This window comes from Mobula birostris, chromosome 14, assembly GCF_030028105.1.
Source record: "Mobula birostris isolate sMobBir1 chromosome 14, sMobBir1.hap1, whole genome shotgun sequence".
Taxonomy (NCBI): Eukaryota; Metazoa; Chordata; class Chondrichthyes; order Myliobatiformes; family Myliobatidae; genus Mobula; species Mobula birostris.
Window position 1 is genome coordinate 175,741 of NC_092383.1, and position 19,850 is coordinate 195,590.

Below are 19,850 nucleotides of genomic sequence, written 5' to 3' on the forward strand. Positions count from 1 at the left end.
GGGCTGCAGTAGGAAACTTTGTCACATGGTGTGAGCAGAATTATCTGCGGCTTAATGTGAAAAAGACTAAGGAGCTGGTGGTAGACCTGAGGAGAGCTAAGGTACCGATGACCCCTGTTTCCATCCAGGGAGTCAGTGTGGACATGGTGGAGGATTACAAGTACCTGGGGATACGAATTGACAATAAACTGGACTGGTCTAAGAACAGTGAGGCTGTCTACAAGAAGGGTCAGAGCCATCTCTACTTCCTGAGGAGACTGAGGTCCTTTAACATCTGCCGGACAATGCTGAGGATGTTCTACGAGTCTGTGGTGGCCAGTGCTATCATGTTTGCTGTTGTGTGCTGGGGCAGCAGGCTGAGGGTAGCAGACACCAACAGGATCAACAAACTCATTCATAAGGCCATTGATGTTGTGGGGATGGAACTGGACTCTCTCACGGTGGTGTCTGAAAAGAGGATGCTGTCTAAGTTGCATGCCATCTTGGTCAATGTCTCCCATGCATTACATAATGTACTGGGTGGGCACAGGAGTACATTCAGCCAGAGACTCATTCCTCCAAGATGCAGCACAGAGCGTCATAGGAAGTCACTCCTGCCTGTGGCCATCAAACTTTACAACTCCTCCCTTGGAGGGTCAGACACCCTGAGCCGATAGGCTGGTCCTGGACTTATTTCATAATTTACTGGCATAATTTACATATTACTATGTAACTATTTATTACTATTCTATTACTATTTATTATTTCTATGACTATTACTATTTACTAATAGTAATATTACTATTACTATTTATTATTTATGGTGCAACTGTAACGAAAACCAATTTCCCCCGGGATCAATAAAGTACGACAATGACTATTTTCCGTAAATTGAACAGTTTACCGTTTCTGTAGACAGTTTCACCGTCTATGATCCATGCCGGTGGGTAGGGAATTGGTGGTTTGGGAATCGGGGTCAAGGGGTTACAAAGTAAAGGATCCAATTTGGAATCAAGAAAGGTGGGATGAATTCGCATAGAATGGGGAAGTTGTAACTTGTATTTTAACGGGTTGATTGTCCAAATGGCTTTAAAGGGACCGATTAAACGAGCGGCCAGTTTCCGCGATTCTTGCTTTAGTTGAAAGCCAGCCCCGCTGACCAATACAGAAACGGAGACCGAACCGCGTCTGAGAAACGCCGCTGTTGAGCTAAAATTTCGGACAAACCTGTAACCTTGCGAACCCCAAACACCTTTGAATTTGATTAAGCTTGAAGTAGGTGGAGGCTGGTCCCGCACTACACGTGTTTTCACAGGGTCCAAAAGATGATTTCCTTTTCGAATTTCACAGACAGGCGATTCTTTAACAGACTCTGAAGAACTGGATTCACAGGTGTTGCATGCTCCCCATAAGAGTTCAAAAAAATCAAAATGCCATCGAGGCATACAAACAAGAACTTGTTAAGTATTTCCCCCAGAACGTCATTAATAACCGTCTGAAAGACAACTGGAGCATTGATCCGACATAATGATCTGTCGGGATATTAAAAGCTGTCTTCCTCTCATCCTCGTTACGAATACGAATTATAAGTGTTCCTCGGGTCCACTTTCGTGAGAATAGTTGCCCCTTGCAACAATCCAAACTCTGTGTTAATTATGGGCAAGGAGTAGCAATTCATACCTGTTATTTTGTTTAAGCCCCCATAATCTGTGCAAAGTCTCAGACCTGTCCACCACATGGTTACCAAAAAAAAACTTGCTCATGCCAGAGATGTGGAGTGTCTGATAAACCCGAAGGCGAGCTCCTCTTGAATATATTTAGCCATGGCCAGCATTCCAGGTCCTGAGAGGGAAAATAGTCTTTCTCATGGTGGACAGGTCCCTGGCAATAACTAGAGTATTCGTGGTTGTCGCAGCATGACCCCATAACAGATTGGTCTAATGACAATATCCTGGGCTGAGCTTCCAAAAACTTCCCAAGCCCCATGCCCGTGTTTCCGAGTCCACCTCTGACATTCCCTATTTTGTGACCTTTTATCTCAAAAAGTCCCCACCCCCAAGTATTCCGACAATATATATTAATGACTTAGATGAGGGAATTAAGTGCAGCATCTCCAAGTTTGCGGATGACACGAAGCTGGGCGGCAGTGTTAGCTGTGAGGAGGATGCTAAGAGGATGCAGGGTGACTTGGATAGATTAGGTGAGTGGGCAAATTCATGGCAGATGCAATTTAATGAGGATAAATGTGAGGTTGTCCACTTTGGTGGCAAGAACAGGAAAACAGATTATTATCTGAATGGTGCTGATTAGGAAAAGGGGAGGTGCAACGAGACCTGGGTGTTATTGTACACCAGTCATTGAAAGTGGGCATGCAGGTACAGCAGGCAGTGAAAAAGGCGAATGGTATGCTGGCATTCATAGCAAGAGGATTCGAGTACAGGAGCAGGGAGGTTCTACTGCAGTTGTACAAGGCCTTGGTGAGACCACACCTGGAGTATTGCGTGCAGTTTTGGTCCCCTAATCTGAGGAAAGTCATTCTTGCCATAGAGGGAGTACAAAGAAGGTTCACCAGATTGATTCCTGCGATGGCAGGACTTTCATATGAAGAAAGACTGGATCAACTGGGCTTATACTCACTGGAATTTAGAAGATTGAGGGGGAATCTTATTGAAACATATAAACTTCTAAAGGGATTGGATGCAGGAAGATTGCTCCAGATGTTGGGGAAGTCCAGAACGAGGAGTCACAGTTTAAGGATCAAGGGGATGCCTTTTAGGACCGAGATGAGGAAAAACGTCTTCACACAGAGAGCGGTGAATCTATGGAACTCTCTGCCACAGGAAACAGTTGAGGCCAGTTCATTGGCTATATTTAAGAGGGAGTTAGATATGGCCCTTGTGACTAAAGGGATCAGGGGGTATGGAGAGAAAGCAGGTACAGGGTTCTAAGTTGGATGATCAGCCATCATACTGAATGGCGGTGCAGGCTCGAAGGGCCGAATGGCCTACTCCTTTACCTATTTTCTATGTTTCTATGGTGTATACCTCCTCTGCACTCTCTCTATAGTATCCACATCCTTTCTGTAATGAAGTGACCATAAATAAACAGTACTCCAAGTGGGGTTTAACTAAGGTCTAAGATAGCTGTAATATTACCTCACAGCTCTTGAACTCAATCTGATGGTTGATGAAGGCCATCGCACCATACGCCTTCCTAACACTGTCAACCTGCGCAGCAGTTTCCAGTGTCCTATGAACATGGACTCCAAGATTTCGCTGATCATCCACACTGAAGAGCCTTACCATTAATATTATATTCTGTCTTCAAATTTGACCTACCAAAATGAACCACTTCACAGTTATCTGAGTTGAACTCCATCTGCCACTTCTCAGCCCAGTTCTGCTTCCAACTGATGTTGCGCTGTAGCCCCTGACAACTCTCAACACTCCCAACTTTTGTGTCATCAGCAAACTTACTAACCCACCCTTCTAGTTCCTCATCCAGGTCATTTATGGAAATCACAAAGAGGAGGGGTCCCAGAACACCACTGGCCACTGTCCTCCATACAGAATATGAATTATCTACAACCACACTTTGCCTCCTCTGGGCAAGCCAATTCTGGATCTACAAAGCAAGGTCTCCTAAGATCCCATGCCTCCTTACTTTCTGAATGAGCATCGCATGGGGAACCTTATCAAGTGCCTTACTGCAGTGGTCCCCAACCACCGGGCCGTGGACCGGTTACGGGCCGCAAAGCATGTGCTACTGGGCCACAAGGAAACGATATGAGTCAGCTCCATCTTTCCTCATTCCCTGTTGAACTTGAACATAGGGTTGCCAACTGTCCCGTATTTGCTGGGACATCCCATATATTGGGCTAAATTGGCTTGTCCCATACGGGACCGCCCTTATCCCGTATTTCCCCCGCTAAGGTAGAGTGTTCCTATGATATTGGTTCCCCTCCAGTCCAGGTGTAACCCATCCCACTTGTACAAGTCACCCCTTCCGCAGAAACCAATGATCCAAGAACTTGAAACCCTGTCCCCTGGTGTCTCCTGAACTCTCTCCATTACCATGGGCATCATTGGAGCAGTGGGCGTTGAAGTTTTTTATTCTCTCTTCAAAAGATCAATAGGGAGGCGGGCCATTTCTCCAATCATTCTCACTATTGCATTGTGTTGCCTCATACTAAATCACTCCAATGTACACCACTGTCATCATCAGTCCTCGCACCAAATGCACTTATCACTCTTCTCTGAGCTGAGAATTGACTTTGCAGCTTTTCAATCTGTTTTAAACACTTGTTGCAATTGGCACTGCCTTCTTATCAGCTACCAATTTCTGCACAACATTCATAGCAGTCCGTAAATCCTGCCCTGACTTTTCCATTTCTCTTGTTCTGTATTCATCTGTTTACACTACTCCTCAGATTTCTACTTTTCTCTTCTTACGCATTCACAATGAACCTGAAACTATGTGGATCAAATTCGCCTGACCCTGCTCCCTCAGGATTTCATTTTCTTTCCCCCCTCTCAGACTCTTCCCTACACTGACACTATTCCCCTTCCAATTTCTTTCTCTCTTCACTTAAACTACATCTTCCATCATACATCCCATTAGAACATTTTTTTAGATTATGAGAACACTCAGTCCCCTTTTATTGTCATTTAGAAATGGATACATGCATTAAGAAATGATACAATGTTTCTCCGGAGTGATATCACATTTTTTTTTAATCCCTTGTAATTTCTTTTCACTATTTTCTACAATGCATCCCCCAGGGTCTCAGACCCTCCACTCACAACCTTTCCTATCCACCCCTCAAAGTTGGGCCACTTCCTCAATATATAACTATGAAAGCAATCTCTCTAATCCTCCAAACCCGCTAGGTTATTCTTGTCCTTTCCTTTTCCCATTTTAATATCCTAACCTAGTGGGTAGTTCAACTCAAAACTAGGGTGCCAGCCCTCTATTCTTCTTTTCAAATGTACCCCAGAATGGCAAAATATGTTGACCAATCATTAACTCAACTAGTTTTAGAAACTTACTATGCAACTCTTTAATTAATCAAAGGACACCCTTTATTGTCTCTGCACAATCAAAAATGCAACTATTTTAACCCCAGTCCAACAACATAAAACATGAATTTTATACTCAGTCAGACCACCTCTCCAATTTATAACACCACAACAGGGGATCACCCATTGGTCAAATGGTTGATCCTTTCTTCTCCCAGTCCCTGGTATGGTGGTACTTCTTGGAATGGTTAGTCTCTGGAGTTATCACCCCTTTGTATTTGAAGCTCCTAACTTTTTGAACACTTCTGATCAGTTCAAACGACACACCTCATTCATGTTGGCTCCAGGTAATCTGACTGACCGATAATAGATTCCCATTGGGTGAAGTCCAAGTGTTAAACAACTTCATGCTTTAGATGACTTCTTATGTTCTCTTCAACTCTGTTTCAAAACAGTCAAACCAGGTCACTCAAACTCTGGACCAAGATAATGTGATTACTTCTGCAAACCTGCCATTGTACATAACACAGAATGATTTCAGGTTCAGAAGATCAATAGCAGAAACTCCATGTGTCTACATTTAATTGCTCTGATTAGGTTATCCCAGAGCAAGAATCAGTTCATCAAACAGTTCACAAATGGAGGTTACAGAGCAGCTTCATAAAAAGACAGTCTCCATTCCTTCAATCTCATGGCATGAACAAAGACAATCGGTTTGTCTACTTCCACCATCCCTGACCCTTCAAGTTTGATGTTTTCTTCCATATTTGCATGTCTTCTTCTTCAGTCTGCAAAAGTCATACCGGAAATTCAAAGGAAAACTTCAGCCACAGTGTGGTAGCAGTTTGGAACCCATCACCACAGGGAGTGCAATAGGTCAACAGCAAGAATGGATTTAAAAGGACTATCCAGGAACAGAAACACTGGCAGGGAGCAGCTGGGCTGAACTGACTCCCAACTGTACACTGGGTGTTTTATAAATTCACTAAGTATCAAACATTGAGTTTAAAATAGAACTGACTTATTTGTCATAGATCCAAATATTAAAATCTAGTCTTATTAAAGGTGAACATCAGCAGAAGAAAATCCTCCCATGTCCAGTGACCAGGGTGCAGAACTGGTTTGATGAACAGCAGCAATAATTGCAGAGCTCAACACCAACAGTCACTTTTGAACTTAATTCTGCATTCAGCAACCATGAAGGTTAAATATCCAGCATGCATCTTATTTAAACTTTATCCCCAGCGTGAATTCGGTAGTGCACCACAAGGTTCGATGACCGATTGAATCTCTTCCCACATTCAGAGCAGGTGAACGGTCTCTCCCCAGTGTGAACTAACTGGTGTCTCTGTAGGTGGGATGAATAAGCGAATCTCTTCCCACATTCGGAGCAAGTGAACGGTCTCTCCCCAGTGTGAATTCGCTGATGTACCTTTAGTTTAGATGACCGAGGAAACCCTTTCCCACAGTCTGAGCAGGTGTATGGGTTCTTCCCTGTGTGAACTGACTGGTGTGTTAGTAGGTGATATGATTGAGTGAATCCTTTCCCACAGTCTGAGCAAGTGAATGGCCTCTCCCCAGTGTGAATTCGCTGATGTACCTTCAGTTTAGATGACCAAGAAAACCCTTTCCCACAGTCTGAGCAGGTGTATGGCTTCTCCCCTGTGTGAACTGACTGGTGTGCTAGTAGGTGATATGATTGAGTGAATCCTTTCCCACAGTCTGAGCAGGTGAATGGTCTCTCCCCAGTGTGAACTCGCTGATGTACTTTTAGTTCTGATGACTGAGTAAACCCCTTCCCACAGTCTGAGCAGGTGAATGGCCTCTCCCCAGTGTGAATTCGCAGATGTATCTTCAATTTAGATGACTGAGTAAATCCTTTTCCACATTCTGAGCAGGTGAATGGCCTCTCCCCAGTGTGAATTCGTTGATGTACCTTCAGTTCTGATGACTGAGCAAACCCCTTCCCACAGTCTGAACAGGTGAACGGCCTATCCCCAGTGTGAATTCGTTGATGCACCTTCAGTTCTGATGATTGCGTAAACCTCTTCCCACAGTCTGAGCAGGTGAATGGCTTCTCCCCAGTGTGATTTCGCAAATGTATCTTCAGTTTAGAAGACTGAGTGAATCCCTTCCCACATTCTGAACAGGTGAATGGCCTCTCTCCAGTGTGAACTCGCTGGTGTACCAGGAGGTCATATGACAGAATAAATCCCTTCCCACAGTCTGAGCAGGTGAATGGTCTCTCCCCAGTGTGTATTCGTTGATGTATCTTCAGTTTATGTGACTGAGTGAATCCCTTCCCACATTCTGAACAGGTGAATGGTCTCTCCCCAGTGTGAACTCGCTGGTGTACCAGTCGGTGAGATGATAGAGTAAATCCCTTCCCGCAGTCTGAGCAGGTGAACGGCCTCTCCCCAGTGTGAATACGTTGATGTATCTTCAGTTTATATGACTGACTGAATCCCTTGCCACAGTCTGAGCAGGTGAATGGCATCTCCCCAGTATGAACCAACTGCTGCATCTCCCTTCCCACAGTCTGAGTGGGTGAACAGCCTCTCCTCGGTGTGAAATCACTGGTGTGTCTGCTTTTTCACAGTTCTCTATCAATTCTTTATCAGACGCAGTGAATCCTTCATACAATCAATGCATTTGAAGAACTGATCTCCAGTGAACAAATGCTGGTGTGTTCTCAGCTCCCAGATGCAGTGGATTTCACTGAGTTACAACAGAAAACTTCACTTCAGACACACAGCATGTTTCCAGCTGGGTTGAAATACTTCTTCATCTCCAAGAGTCAACAACTGTTATATTGGTGCTACAAAGGAAATATCTGGTCACTCCTTAAATATCTGAACAGAGAGAGCAAAACTGATGTGTCACTGTGTTTGAGATGCCCATACACAATTTTTTTTTCCGTTTCTAATCTGTAAAAAGATATCAATGGGTGAAGGACAGCATTTCGGGAAGTGTATGGTCATGCACTTTGGTAGAAGAAATAAAAGTGTAGATCATTTTCTAAATGGAGTGTGCTTGGAAGTCCTCATGCAGAATTCCCTTAAGGTTAATTTGCAGGTGAGTCGGTGGTGAGGGAGGCAAACGTGGTGTCAGCATTCATTTTGGGGGGAGTAGAATATAAAAGCAAGGATGTGTTGTTGAGGCTTTATAAAGCATTGGTGTCATTTCATTTAGAGCATTGTGAGCAATTTAACGCCCCTTATCTGAAAAAGGATGTGCTGAGATTGGAAAGGATTTATAGGAGGTTCACCAGAATTATTTCCGGATTGAAAGGCTTGTCACATGAGGAGAGTTTGATAGCCTTGAGCCCTCTACTCACTGGAATTCAGAAGAATGAGGGGGAACATCATTGAAACCTATCAAATGTTGAAAGGTCTCAATAAAGTGGAAGTGGAGAGAATGTTTCCATTGGTGACATAGTCTAACCAGAGGACACAAATTCAAAATAGAATGGCGTCCTTTCAGAATGGAGTTGTGGAGGAATTTCTTTAACCAGAGAACGGTGAATCTGTGGAATTCATTGCCACAGGTGGCTGTGGAGGCCAAGTGATTTGGCAAATTTAAGGCAGAGGTTAATGGATTCTTGATTAGTCAAGGCATGAAGGGATATGGGCAGAAACCCGCATATTGGGGCTGAGAAGGATGAAATGATGGAGCAGACTCGATGGGCCAAATGGCCCATTTCTGCTTCTATATAGTTCTGAGTTCATCTCAGATGAAAAGTTTATTATGGTAAACTCTTCATCTGAGATGAACTCAGAACTTTATTTCTGTTTCGAGATCCTAATCTTTGGATTTAGATAGCCAACCACTGCCATTCCCTTAGCCTATGCTTCCATACACACCCAATGTACTGGCGGGGAAAGCACTGGACATGTAACCCATAGCTACCACTGTATGCAGAAATCCCCCACAAAGGAATATAGAACATAGTACAGCACAGAAATGGGCCATTTGGTCCACAGTGTTTTGCCAAACCAGCTAAAAAGTAAATCAAAAACAGCCAAACACTAATCCCTCCAACCTACACAATGTTCATATCCTTCCCATTTTCCTTATCTCTTCAAAGCCTCTAATATATTTGCATCTACCACAATACCAGGCAGTACTTTCCAGGAATCCAGGACTCTCACATGCCCCTTGAACATATCCCCTTTAATCTTCAATGCATGCCCTCTGGTATTAGACATTTCAACCCTGGGAAACAGAACCTCTCTGCCCATTTTGTCTCTGTCTCTCATAATCTTATAAACCTCTATCAGATCTCCCCTCAGCCTCCAACTCTCCAGAGAAAACAATCAAAGTTTATCCAGTCTCTCATGATAGCACATGCCTTCTAGATCAGGTAGCATCCTGGTGAACCTTTTCTGCATCCTCTCCCAAGCCTCAACATCCTTCCTACAGTGGGATGACCAGAACTTTACAAAGTTGAAACATAATATCCTGACTTTTGAACTCAATGTCTCAACTAATAAAAGCAAGCATTCCATCAGCCTTCGAAACCACCTTATCCAACTGTGTAGTCACTTTCAAGGACTTATGAACCTGGATCCCAACATCTCTCTGCTCAGCAACACTGTTAATGACCTTTCCCTTAACAGTGTACCTTCTCCTTGTATTTGCCCTATCATCTGGGTTAAAGTCCATCAGTCATTTCTCATCCTATATCAGCACCTCATATATACCGTGCTGTATTCTTTGCCAGTTTTCTACTCTATGCATAATTCCACCTACGTTTGTATCATCCACAAATTTACTAACCCAGCTATCTATATTTTCATCCAGCTCATTTACATACTTTGCAAACAGCAGTGGTTCCAGCACAGATCCCTGCAGAACTCCACTAATTCCAGACCCCTAGCCTCCCATGATAACACATGCCGTGTTAACCAGGGGAAAGAGACAGGGCAATTGCTAAAAGTTTTTGCAGGAGAAGACTTTGTAACTAGTGACCATATGCCATTAGTTTCAAAGTAAATATGCAAAAAGATAGGTTGGTCCACGGGTTGAGATTCCATACTGGAGACAGGCCAGTTCTAATGGTTTCAACAATGATTTGGCAAGTGTGTATTGGGACAGGCTGTTTTCTGGCAAAGGTGTACTTGAAAAATGAAATTTTGAGAGTAGAAAGCCAGTATATGCCTGTCACAATAAAATCTAAAGATAACAAGTGCAGGGAACCTTGGTTTTCAAGAGATATTGAGGCCCTGGTTAAAAGAGAAAAAGGAGGTGCCTCGCAGGTAAAGGCCTACAGGAACAAATGAGGTACTTATGGAGTATAAGAAATACAAGAGAACACTTAAAGAAGAAATCAGGAAGGCTAAAAGAAGGCATGAAGTTACTCTGGCAGACAAGGTAAAGGAGAATCCTCAGGAATTCTACAGGTATGTTAAGAGCAAAACAAATGCAAGGGACAAAATTGGTCCTCTGGAAGACCAGAATGGCAATCCATGACTGGAGCCAAAATATCTGTATTTACTCAGGAGGCAGACATAGAGTCTATAGAAGTGAGGCAAAGTGACATCAACTTCATAGACCCTGTACAGATTACCAAGGAGGTGCTTGCTACCCCGACGCAACTCTGGGTGGATAAATCCCCAGAAGCTGACAAGATGTTCCCTCAGACCCTATGGGAGGCAAATGCAAAAATTGCCGGGGTGCTAGCAGAGGTATTTATATCATCCTTTGTGATAGGAGAGTTACCAGAGGATTGGAGCATGGCCAATGCTGTTCTGCTGCTTAAGAAAGGCTCTAAATATAAACCAGGAAGGTACAGGCTGGTGAGTCTGACATCAGTTGTGGAAAAGTTATTGGAAGTTATATTGAGGGACTGGATATATAAGTATTTGGATAAATATGGACTAATTAAAGATAGTCAGCATGGCTTCATGCATGGTAGGTCATGTCTATCCAATCTTACAGTGTTTTTTGAGGAAGTTACCAGGAAAGTGGATGAAGGCAAGGTAGTGGATGTCATCTGGACAGACTTCGGACTTTCACAGGGTCCCGCATGGAAGGCTGATCAAGAAGCTTCTGTCACCTGGCATTCAAGAGAAGGTAGTAAATTGGATTAGACATTTGCTTTGTGGGAGAAGTCGGAGAGTGGTAGTAGATGGTTCCCCCTCTGACTGGAGTCTTCTGACTAGTAATGTGCCACAGGGTACATCACAGGGTAGTGGGTCCTTTGTTGCTTGTCATCTATGATAATCTGGTTAACTGGATCAACAAATTTGTGGATGACACCAAGATTGGGGATGTAGTGCACAGCGAAGAATATCACGGCTTGCAGAGGGATTTTCATCAGTTGGAAAAATGGCAGATGGGATTTAATGCAGACAAGTGTGAGGTTTCAGTAGGATCAACCAGGGTAGGTCTTACACAGTGAACAGTAGGGTGCTGAGGAGTGTAAAACAAAGGGATAGAAACACAGAAAACCTACAGCACAATACAGGCCCTTCGGCCCACAAAGCTGTGAAAAACATGTCCCTACCTTAGAAATTACTAGGGTTACCCACAGCCCTCTATTTTTCTAAGCTCCATGTACCTATCCAAAAGTCTCTTAAAAGACCCTATCGTATCCACCTCCACCACCGTTGCCGGCAGCTCATTCCATGCACTGACTACTCTCTGTGTAAAAAACATACCCCTGACATCTCCTCTGTACCTACTCCCAAGCACCTTAAACCTGTGCTCTCTTGTGGCAGCCATTTCAGCCCTGGGAAAAAGCCTCTGACTATCCACATGATAAATGCCTCTCATTATCTTATACACCTCTATCAGGTCACCTCTCATCCTCCATCACTCCAAGGAGAAAAGTCTGAGTTCACTCAACCTGTTTTCATAAGGCATGCTCCCCAATCCAGGCAACATCCTTGTAAATCTCCTCTGCACCCTTTCTATGGTTTCCACATCCTTCCTGTTGTGAGGCAACCAGAACTGAGAACAGTACTCCAAGTGAGGTCTGACCAGGGTCCTATATAGCTGCAACATTACCTCTCGGCTCCTAAATTCAATTCCACGATTGATCAATGCCAATACACCGTATGCCTTCTTAAACACATAATCAACCTGCGCAGCTGCTTTGAGCATTGTATGGACTCCGACCCCAAGTTTCCTCTGATCCTCTACACTACCAAGAGTCTTACCATTAATACTATATTATGCCATCATATTTGTCCTACCAGAATGAACCGCTTCACACTTATCTGGGTTGAACTCCATCTGCCACTTCTCAGCCCAGTTTTGCATCCTATCAATGACCCGCTGCAACCTCTGACAGCCCTCTACACTATCCACAACACCCCCAACCTTTGTGTCATCAGCAAACTTACTAACCCATCCCTCCACTTCCTCAACCAGGTCATTTATAAAAATCACGAAGAGTAAGGGTCCCAGAACAGATCCCTGAGGCACACCACTGGTCACCGACCTCCATGCAGAATATGACCCATCTACAACCACTCTGCCTCCTGTGGGCAAGCCAGTTCTAGATCCACAAAGCAATGTCCCCCTGGATCCCATGCCTCCATGCTTTCTCAATAAGCCTTGCATGGGGTACCTTATCAAATACCTTGTTGAATTCCATATACACTACATCTACTGCTCTTCCTTCATCAATGTGTTTAGTCACATCCTCAAAAAATTCAACCAGGCTCATAAGGCACAACCTACCCTTGACAAAGCCATGCTGACTATTCCTAATCATATTATGCCTCTCCAAATGTTTATAAATCCTGCCTCTCAGGATCTTCTCCATCAACTTACCAACCACTGAAGTAAGACTCGCTGGTCTATAATTTCCTGGGCTATCTCTATTCCCCTTCTTGAATAAGGGAACAAAATCCGCAACCCTCCAGTACTCCGGAACCTCTGCCATCCCCATTGATGATGCAAAGATCATCGCCAGAGGCTCAGCAATCTCTTTCCTCACCTTGCACAGTAGCCTGGGGTACACCTCATCTGGTCCCAGAGACTTATCCAACTTAATGCTTTCCAAAAGCTCCAGCACATCCTCTTTCTTAATATCTACATGCTCAAGCTTTTCAATCCACTGCAAGTCATCACTACAATCACCAAGATCCTTTTCCATACTGAATACTGAAGTAAAGTATTAATTAAGTACCTCTGCCATCTCCTCTGGTTCCATACACACTTTCCCACTGTCACACTTGATAGGTCCTATTCCCTCACGTCTTATCCTCTTGCTCTTCACATACTTGTAGAATGCCTTGGGGTTTTCCTTAATCCTACCCGCCAAGGCCTTCTCATGGCCCCTTCTGGCTCTCCTAATTTCCTTCTTAAGCTCCTTCTTGTTAGCGTTATAATCTTCTAAATCTCTAATATTACCTAGCTTTCTGAACCTTTCATAGTAAGTTTTTCTTTTGTTCTTGAATAGATTTACTACAGCCTTTGTACACCACGGTTCCTGTACCCTACGATAAATCCCCTGTCTCAGTGGAATGTACCTATGCAGAACTCCACACAAATATCCCCTGAACATTTGCCACATTTCTTCTGTACCTTTCCCTGAGAACATCTGTTCCCAATTTAAGCTTCCAAGTTCCTGCCTGATAGCCTCATAATTCCCCTTCCTCCAATTAACCGCTTTTCTAACTTGTCTGTTCCTATCTCTCTCCAAAGCTATTGTAAAGGAGATAGAATTATGATCACTATCTCCAAAATGCTCTCCCACTGAGAGATCTGACACCTGACCAGGTACAGCCTCCCCTCTTGTAGGCTTATCTACATATTGTGTCAAGAAACCTTCCTGAACACACCTAACAAACTCCACCCCATCTAAACCCCTTGCTCTAGGGAGATGTCAATCGATATTTGGGAAATTAAAGTCTCCCACCACAACAACTCTGCTATTATCACATTTTTCCAGGATCTGTTTCCCTATCTGCTCCTTGATATCCCTGTTACTATTGGGCGGTCTATAAAAAACACCCAGTAGAGTTATTGACCCCTTCCTGTTCCTAACCTCCACCCACAGAGACTCCATAGACAATCCCTCCATGACGTCAACCTTTTCTGCAGCCGTGACACTATCTCTGATCAACAGTGCCATGCCCCCAACTGTTTTGCCTCCCTCCGTCTTTTCTGAAACATCTAAAATCTGGCACTTGAAGTAACCATTCCTGTCCCTGAGCCATCCAAGTGGTAGTACAGGTCCATAGTTCATTGAAAGTGGCATCACAAGTAGATAGGGTCATAAGGGAAGCTTTTGGAATATTGGTCTTCATAAATCAAAATACTGAATATCGGAAAAGGGATGTTATTTAGAGGTTGTTTAAGACGTTGGTGAGGCCTAATTTGGAGTATTATTTTGCTCACCTACCCACAGGAAAGGTGTAAACAATGTTGAAAGAGTACAGAGAAAATTTACAAGGTTGTTGCCGGGTCAGGAGGACCTGAGTTAAAGGGAAAGATTGAATAGGTTAAGGCTGTATCGCTTAAAATGTAGAAGATTGAGGGGAGATTTGATAGAGGCATACAAAATTATGAAGGGTATAGATACGTAGGGTAAATGTAAGCAAGCTTTTTCCACTGAGGTCGTATTAATCAGAGGTCATGGATTAAGGGTGAAAGGTGAAATGTTTAAAGGGAACATGAAGGAAACATTCTTCACTCGAAGGGTTATTAGAGTATGGAATCAGCAGCCAGCACAAATGGTGCACGTGAACTCAACTTCAACGATCAAGATTTGAAGGGATATGCAAGGCTATGGTCTTGGTGCAGGTCAATGGGAATAGGCGATTCAAATGGTCCGCATGGACTAGATGGGCCGATGGGCCTCTGTGCTGTACTTCTCTAAGAATGTGAATAAGCTCCTTCAACCACTACCCTCTGTATGCTATGTCCAAGCCAGTTCTGAATCCAAACAGCTAATTCGGCACAGACTCCATGGTTCTTAATCTTCTGGATTCACCTCCCATGAGGGAATTTGTCAAATTCCTTACTAAAATCCGTGTAGACAACATCTGCTACCCTACCCTAATCAATTTCTCTCATCGCCTTGTCAAAAAACTCAATCAAGCTTTTAAGGCAAAACCTGCCACGTACAAAGCCATGCTGGGTTTCCCTAATTAGGCCATGGGTTTCTAAATGCCCATATATCCAATGGCTCAGAATTTTCTCCAGCAATTTACCTACAACTGAGATGAGATACACTGGTCTATGGTTCCCAGGATTTTCACTTGTTCCCTTCTTAAATAGGGGGACAACATTAGCCACTTGCCACTGCTTCGGGTCCTCACCTGTGGCTAGAGAGGACATTAAGATCCTGGTCAAGGACCCAGCAATCTCATCTCTTGTCTCCTTCAATAACCTGGGGTATATCCCATCAGGCCCTGATGACATCCACCTTAATACTCGTTAACAGGCCCAACTCTTCCTCCTCCTTGATCTCTAAATGCCCTAATGTATTTATACATTCAGCACTGATCTTCCATATCCTTTTCCTCAGTAAATGCTGAAGCAAAGTACTCATAAAGTGCCTCATGACATTATCTTCACACAAGCAACTGCTCCCCCTTTATCCTTGATGGTCCCACTCTCGCCCTAGTTATCCTCTTACTTTGGATGCATGTATAGAATGCCTTAGGATTCACCCTAACCTTACTTGCCATGGACTTTTCCTGGCTTTCTTAATTCCCTTCTTTCATTCTTTACTGGCTTCTTTATACTCTTCATATGTATTGTTTGATCCTGACTTCCAAAGCTTTACATACTTTTCGTTATTCATCTCGATTAAATTCAGCACCTCTGGACATCCAAGGTTCTCTTGTCTTTCCTTCCCTGTCCTTCCTTGTAACAGGAACACACCTTTCTTGTGTTCTGTGTAATCGGTTTTTAAACACATTCCATGTGTCTGATGTGGACTTGTCAGAGAAAAGGTGTTCCCAATTAACCCTTCTTAGGTTCTGCCTAATGTCCTCATAATTTGCCATACTCTAATGTAAAACTCTCTGACAAGAACCGTAATCTATAGCTATCTCGAAAGATAAAGAGCTGTGGTCATTGTTCCCTAACTGTTCATCCACTGAAAGGTCAGTCACCTAACCAGGTTCATTACCAAACACCAGGTCCAGTATGGCCCTCCTCTTGTTGGACCATCCACATACTGATTTCAGAAACCTTCCTGGATACCCCTTACATTAAGAAGATCCCAGTTCATATTTTGGGAAGCTAAAATCCCCGATGAAAATAATTCTATTATTTTTATTCATTTCCCTAATCTGATTAGATATCTGTTCCTCAATGTCCCAGTGGCTATTGGGGGTTCTGTAGTACAATCCCAGCAGTGTAATTGCACCCTTCCTAATCCTGAGTACAACCCAAATGGATTTGGCGTTTGACCCCTCCATTATGTCACCGCTGAATGTAATATTTTTCCTGATTGGTGGTGCAACTCCACCCCCCCCCGCCGCCTTTTACCACTCCCTCTATCTTTTCTAAAACTTCAAAAACCTAGTATGTTAATCACCCGTTCCTGCCCCTCTCTCAACCAAGTTTCAGTAATGGACACAACATCCATGCTCTAAGTTCATCACCCTTACCTACAATATTTCTAGCATTAAAATATAACAAACGTCCTGGAGAAATTGTGGAAATCAAAATGCAAACCATCATCATATTTTCTGGGAATGCCCCGTTATCAAAGACTATTGGAGTGGGATACATAATGCTCTACAAGACATCTTTAAATGTGAAATACCCTTAGAGAGTAAGACCATATATTTTGGGTACAGTATCTACCTCAAGAATGGTTGAAAAGAGATAAATATTTAATGAATATACTGCTGGTGGCTGGTAAAAAGACCCTTACCAGGAAATAGTTATCACAGGACAGCCCTACTTTAAATGTATGGATGGAAACTATAATGCACATTTACAAAATTAAGAAGATAACAGCATCTGTTAATCATAAGTTGGAACAATTTGATTCATACTGGGGAAAAATGGTTTAACTACATAACACCTCATAGGCCTAATTTTATTCTCACAAGTCAATGAATATGTTGTAAAAAAAAATCACTCCCTACTTTGTACACAGTTTTCTTCTTTCGATTGTTCTTTCTTTCCTCTCCTTTCTATAAGTGTATACCTCAGATAATTATGTGGAGATTTGTGACAAATATGATTATACAATATATGTACAGTATCTGAAATACATCTTATGGAAATGTTTGTTTGATGATGAACTTCCAACAAAAAATAAAAATAAATAAAATATAACAAACTTCAAACCATCTGACCCTGACGAAGGGTCTGGGCCCAAAACGTCGATTGTGCCTCTTCCTATAGATGCTGCCTGGCCTGCTGCGTTCAGCAATTTTTGTGTGTGTTGCTTGAAATTCCAGCATCTGCAGATTTCCTCATGTTGACCCATCATACCTGTTATTTCAATTTGGCCTTTCACTAATTTTCCTGACATCTACCTTCCAGTCCAATCATTTCCTTACTGACCTGGGGCTCCAGTTCCCAGCTCCCCGCAAAACTAGTTTAAACTCTGCCAAGTAGCATCAGCAAACCTCCTGGCCAGGATATTGGTTCCCCTCCAGCTCAGGTGCAACCCATTTCTCTTGTACAGGTCACCCCTTCCCCAGAAAAAGTTCCAATGACCCAAGAACTTGAAACCCTGTCCCCTGCACCAACTCCACAACCACTCATTAATTTGTGCTCTCACCCCATTCCTACCTGCACTAACCCGTGGAATAATGAGTAATCTGGAGATTGCACCTATCTGTTACTTCTCACTGGGTCCCTCCTCCTTCCCTCTCTCCTCTCCTATCAGATTGGTCCTTCTCTTCAGCCTCTTTCCTAACTCTACATACTCACTGCAAATGACCTCTTCCCCTTTTCTACCTATGTCATTGGTGTCAATATGCACCACAAACTACAGCTGTTCCCCTTGAAAATATTCTGCAGCCGCTCCGACACATCATGGACCCTAGATTCAGGGAGGCAACACACCATCCTGATGTCTCTTTTGCTGCCAAAGAATCTCCTTCTGTCCCCCTAACTATACAACTACCACAAGGCTTCACTTTATCCCTCCCTGTCAAGGCTCAGAGCCAGCTACGATGCCACCAGCCTGGCTGCCGCTGCCGCCGCCGCCGTAATCTGATAGCTCATTCCGCCCCCCCCCCCGCCCAACACGCCCCAGCAGTATCCAAAGGAGTATACTTGTTGCTGAGGGAAATAACACAGGAAAACCCTGCAGTGACTTCTTAATCCCCTTACCTCTCCCCCGGTAGTCACCCAGCTACTGTCTAAAGCCTGTATTCTGAATGTGACCACCTCTTCAAAAGTCTCACCTATAATATCTTCAGCCTCCCGAATGATCCGGAGTCCATAAAACTCCAACTCCAACTCCTTGACCCGGTCCATCAAGCGCTGAAGTTGGGTGCACTTCCCGCAGATGTAGTCATCAGGGAAACCGTCAAGTATCGTGAATTCCACATCAGACAGGATGAGCACTCCGGCCACCCCCCGACTACCCACACCAAAAAAGAAAATGGTTTGTCTCTTCGGCACCGCGCCGCGAGAGATCGGTCTATCCGTCACGGTCTCGGCGACCCTGGGGCCCTGATACGGATCATGGGGCTGACAAAGAGGGAAAGAGCCGGGACTGTCCCGGAGTGCGGAGCTACGGTGTGTCCGAAGCCTGACGATAATTGTCCCTCACTTTCGGTTTGGATGCCAGTGCCGACCGCCCGCTCCTACCTGCTGCTGGTTCACCATAAGCTTTTTGTCCATTGAGCGCACGCGCGATTTTCGGGTCTATACGCATGCGCATTTCATCGCCTAGTCACTGACGGCGAAGCCTGGAACGAACTCTGGAAAGATTGCATAATCTGGAAATCCAAAGCAACTCACTCAGAATGCTGGAGGAACTCAGCAGCTCAGGCATCATCTACGGAAAAGAATAAACAATCGACGTTTCGGGCCGAGACCCTTCTTCAGGATGGAGAAGGAAGGGGGAAGATGCTAGAATAAAAAGGTTGGCGGGGGGGGGAATAAAGAAGCCCAGGTGGGTGGGAAAAATCAGGGGCTGGAGAAGAAAAAATCTGATAGGAGAGGAGAAAGGGAAGGAGGAGGGACCCAGTGAGAAGTAACAAATAGGTGAAAAGCACTGTAAAATCAGAGAGGGAGATAGAGGAAGCGTGTTTTTTCACCAGAAGGAGACATCGTTACTCATGCTATAGGGCGGGAAGATACACAGAGGAATATAAGGTGTTTTTCCTCCACCCTGAGGGTGGCCTCATCAGTTGGGTTTACCGCTTTGTTGAGCACATCCGTACCATCTGCCACAGGCGGGACTTCCTGGTGGCCAAACATTTTAATTTTGATTCCCATTTCCATTCCAACACGTTGATACATTGTCATGCCGACAGACCCTGGCAACTGGGAGGCAACATACTACTGGGGAATCTTGTTCTCTCCACAGAAACTCTGAGCGACCAAACCTTCTTGACCAACCTCCATGCAGGATCTTGTAAAATGCTTTGCCAAGGTCCGTGTAGACAACACCTACAGCCTTGCATTCATCCACTTTCAGAATCGGAATCAAGTTTAATATCACCAGCATATGTTGTGAAATTTGTTAACTTTACGGCAACAGTACAATGAAATACATGATAAATACAGAGGAAAAAAACCTGAATTACAGTATATAGTTGTTAAAACAAGTAGTGCAAAAACAAGAAATAAAAAATAGTGAGGTAGCATTCATGGATTCAATGTCCATTTAGGAATCTGATGGCAGAGGGGGAGAAGATGCTCCTGAGTCACTGAGTTTGTGTCTTCAGGCTTATGTACCTCCTTCCC

The 19,850-nt window shown here is 43.9% G+C and overlaps 1 protein-coding gene across 3 annotated transcripts; it reads right to left on the reverse strand.

Annotated features, from left to right (window-relative positions):
- Window positions 1-4,682: 4,682 nt before the first annotated feature.
- On the reverse strand, window positions 4,683-18,761 carry LOC140209612 (uncharacterized). 3 transcript variants are annotated; one of them, XM_072277882.1, is made up of 2 exons: window positions 18,747-18,761; window positions 4,683-7,849 (listed from the first exon to the last, which is right to left on the reverse strand). In XM_072277882.1, the coding sequence occupies exon 2, from the start codon at window positions 7,519-7,521 to the stop codon at window positions 6,226-6,228; it is 1,296 nt and encodes a 431-aa protein (XP_072133983.1). In that variant the 5' UTR covers window positions 7,522-7,849; window positions 18,747-18,761; the 3' UTR covers window positions 4,683-6,225. The 3 variants fall into 3 exon arrangements, 2 of the variants coding, with proteins under 2 accessions (XP_072133983.1, XP_072133984.1); XM_072277883.1 differs by having other exon boundaries at window positions 4,683-7,715; window positions 18,338-18,757; XR_011889027.1 differs by lacking the exon at window positions 4,683-7,849 and adding an exon at window positions 10,586-11,055 and having other exon boundaries at window positions 18,338-18,757.
- Between the last annotated feature and the right edge of the window lie 1,089 nt (window positions 18,762-19,850).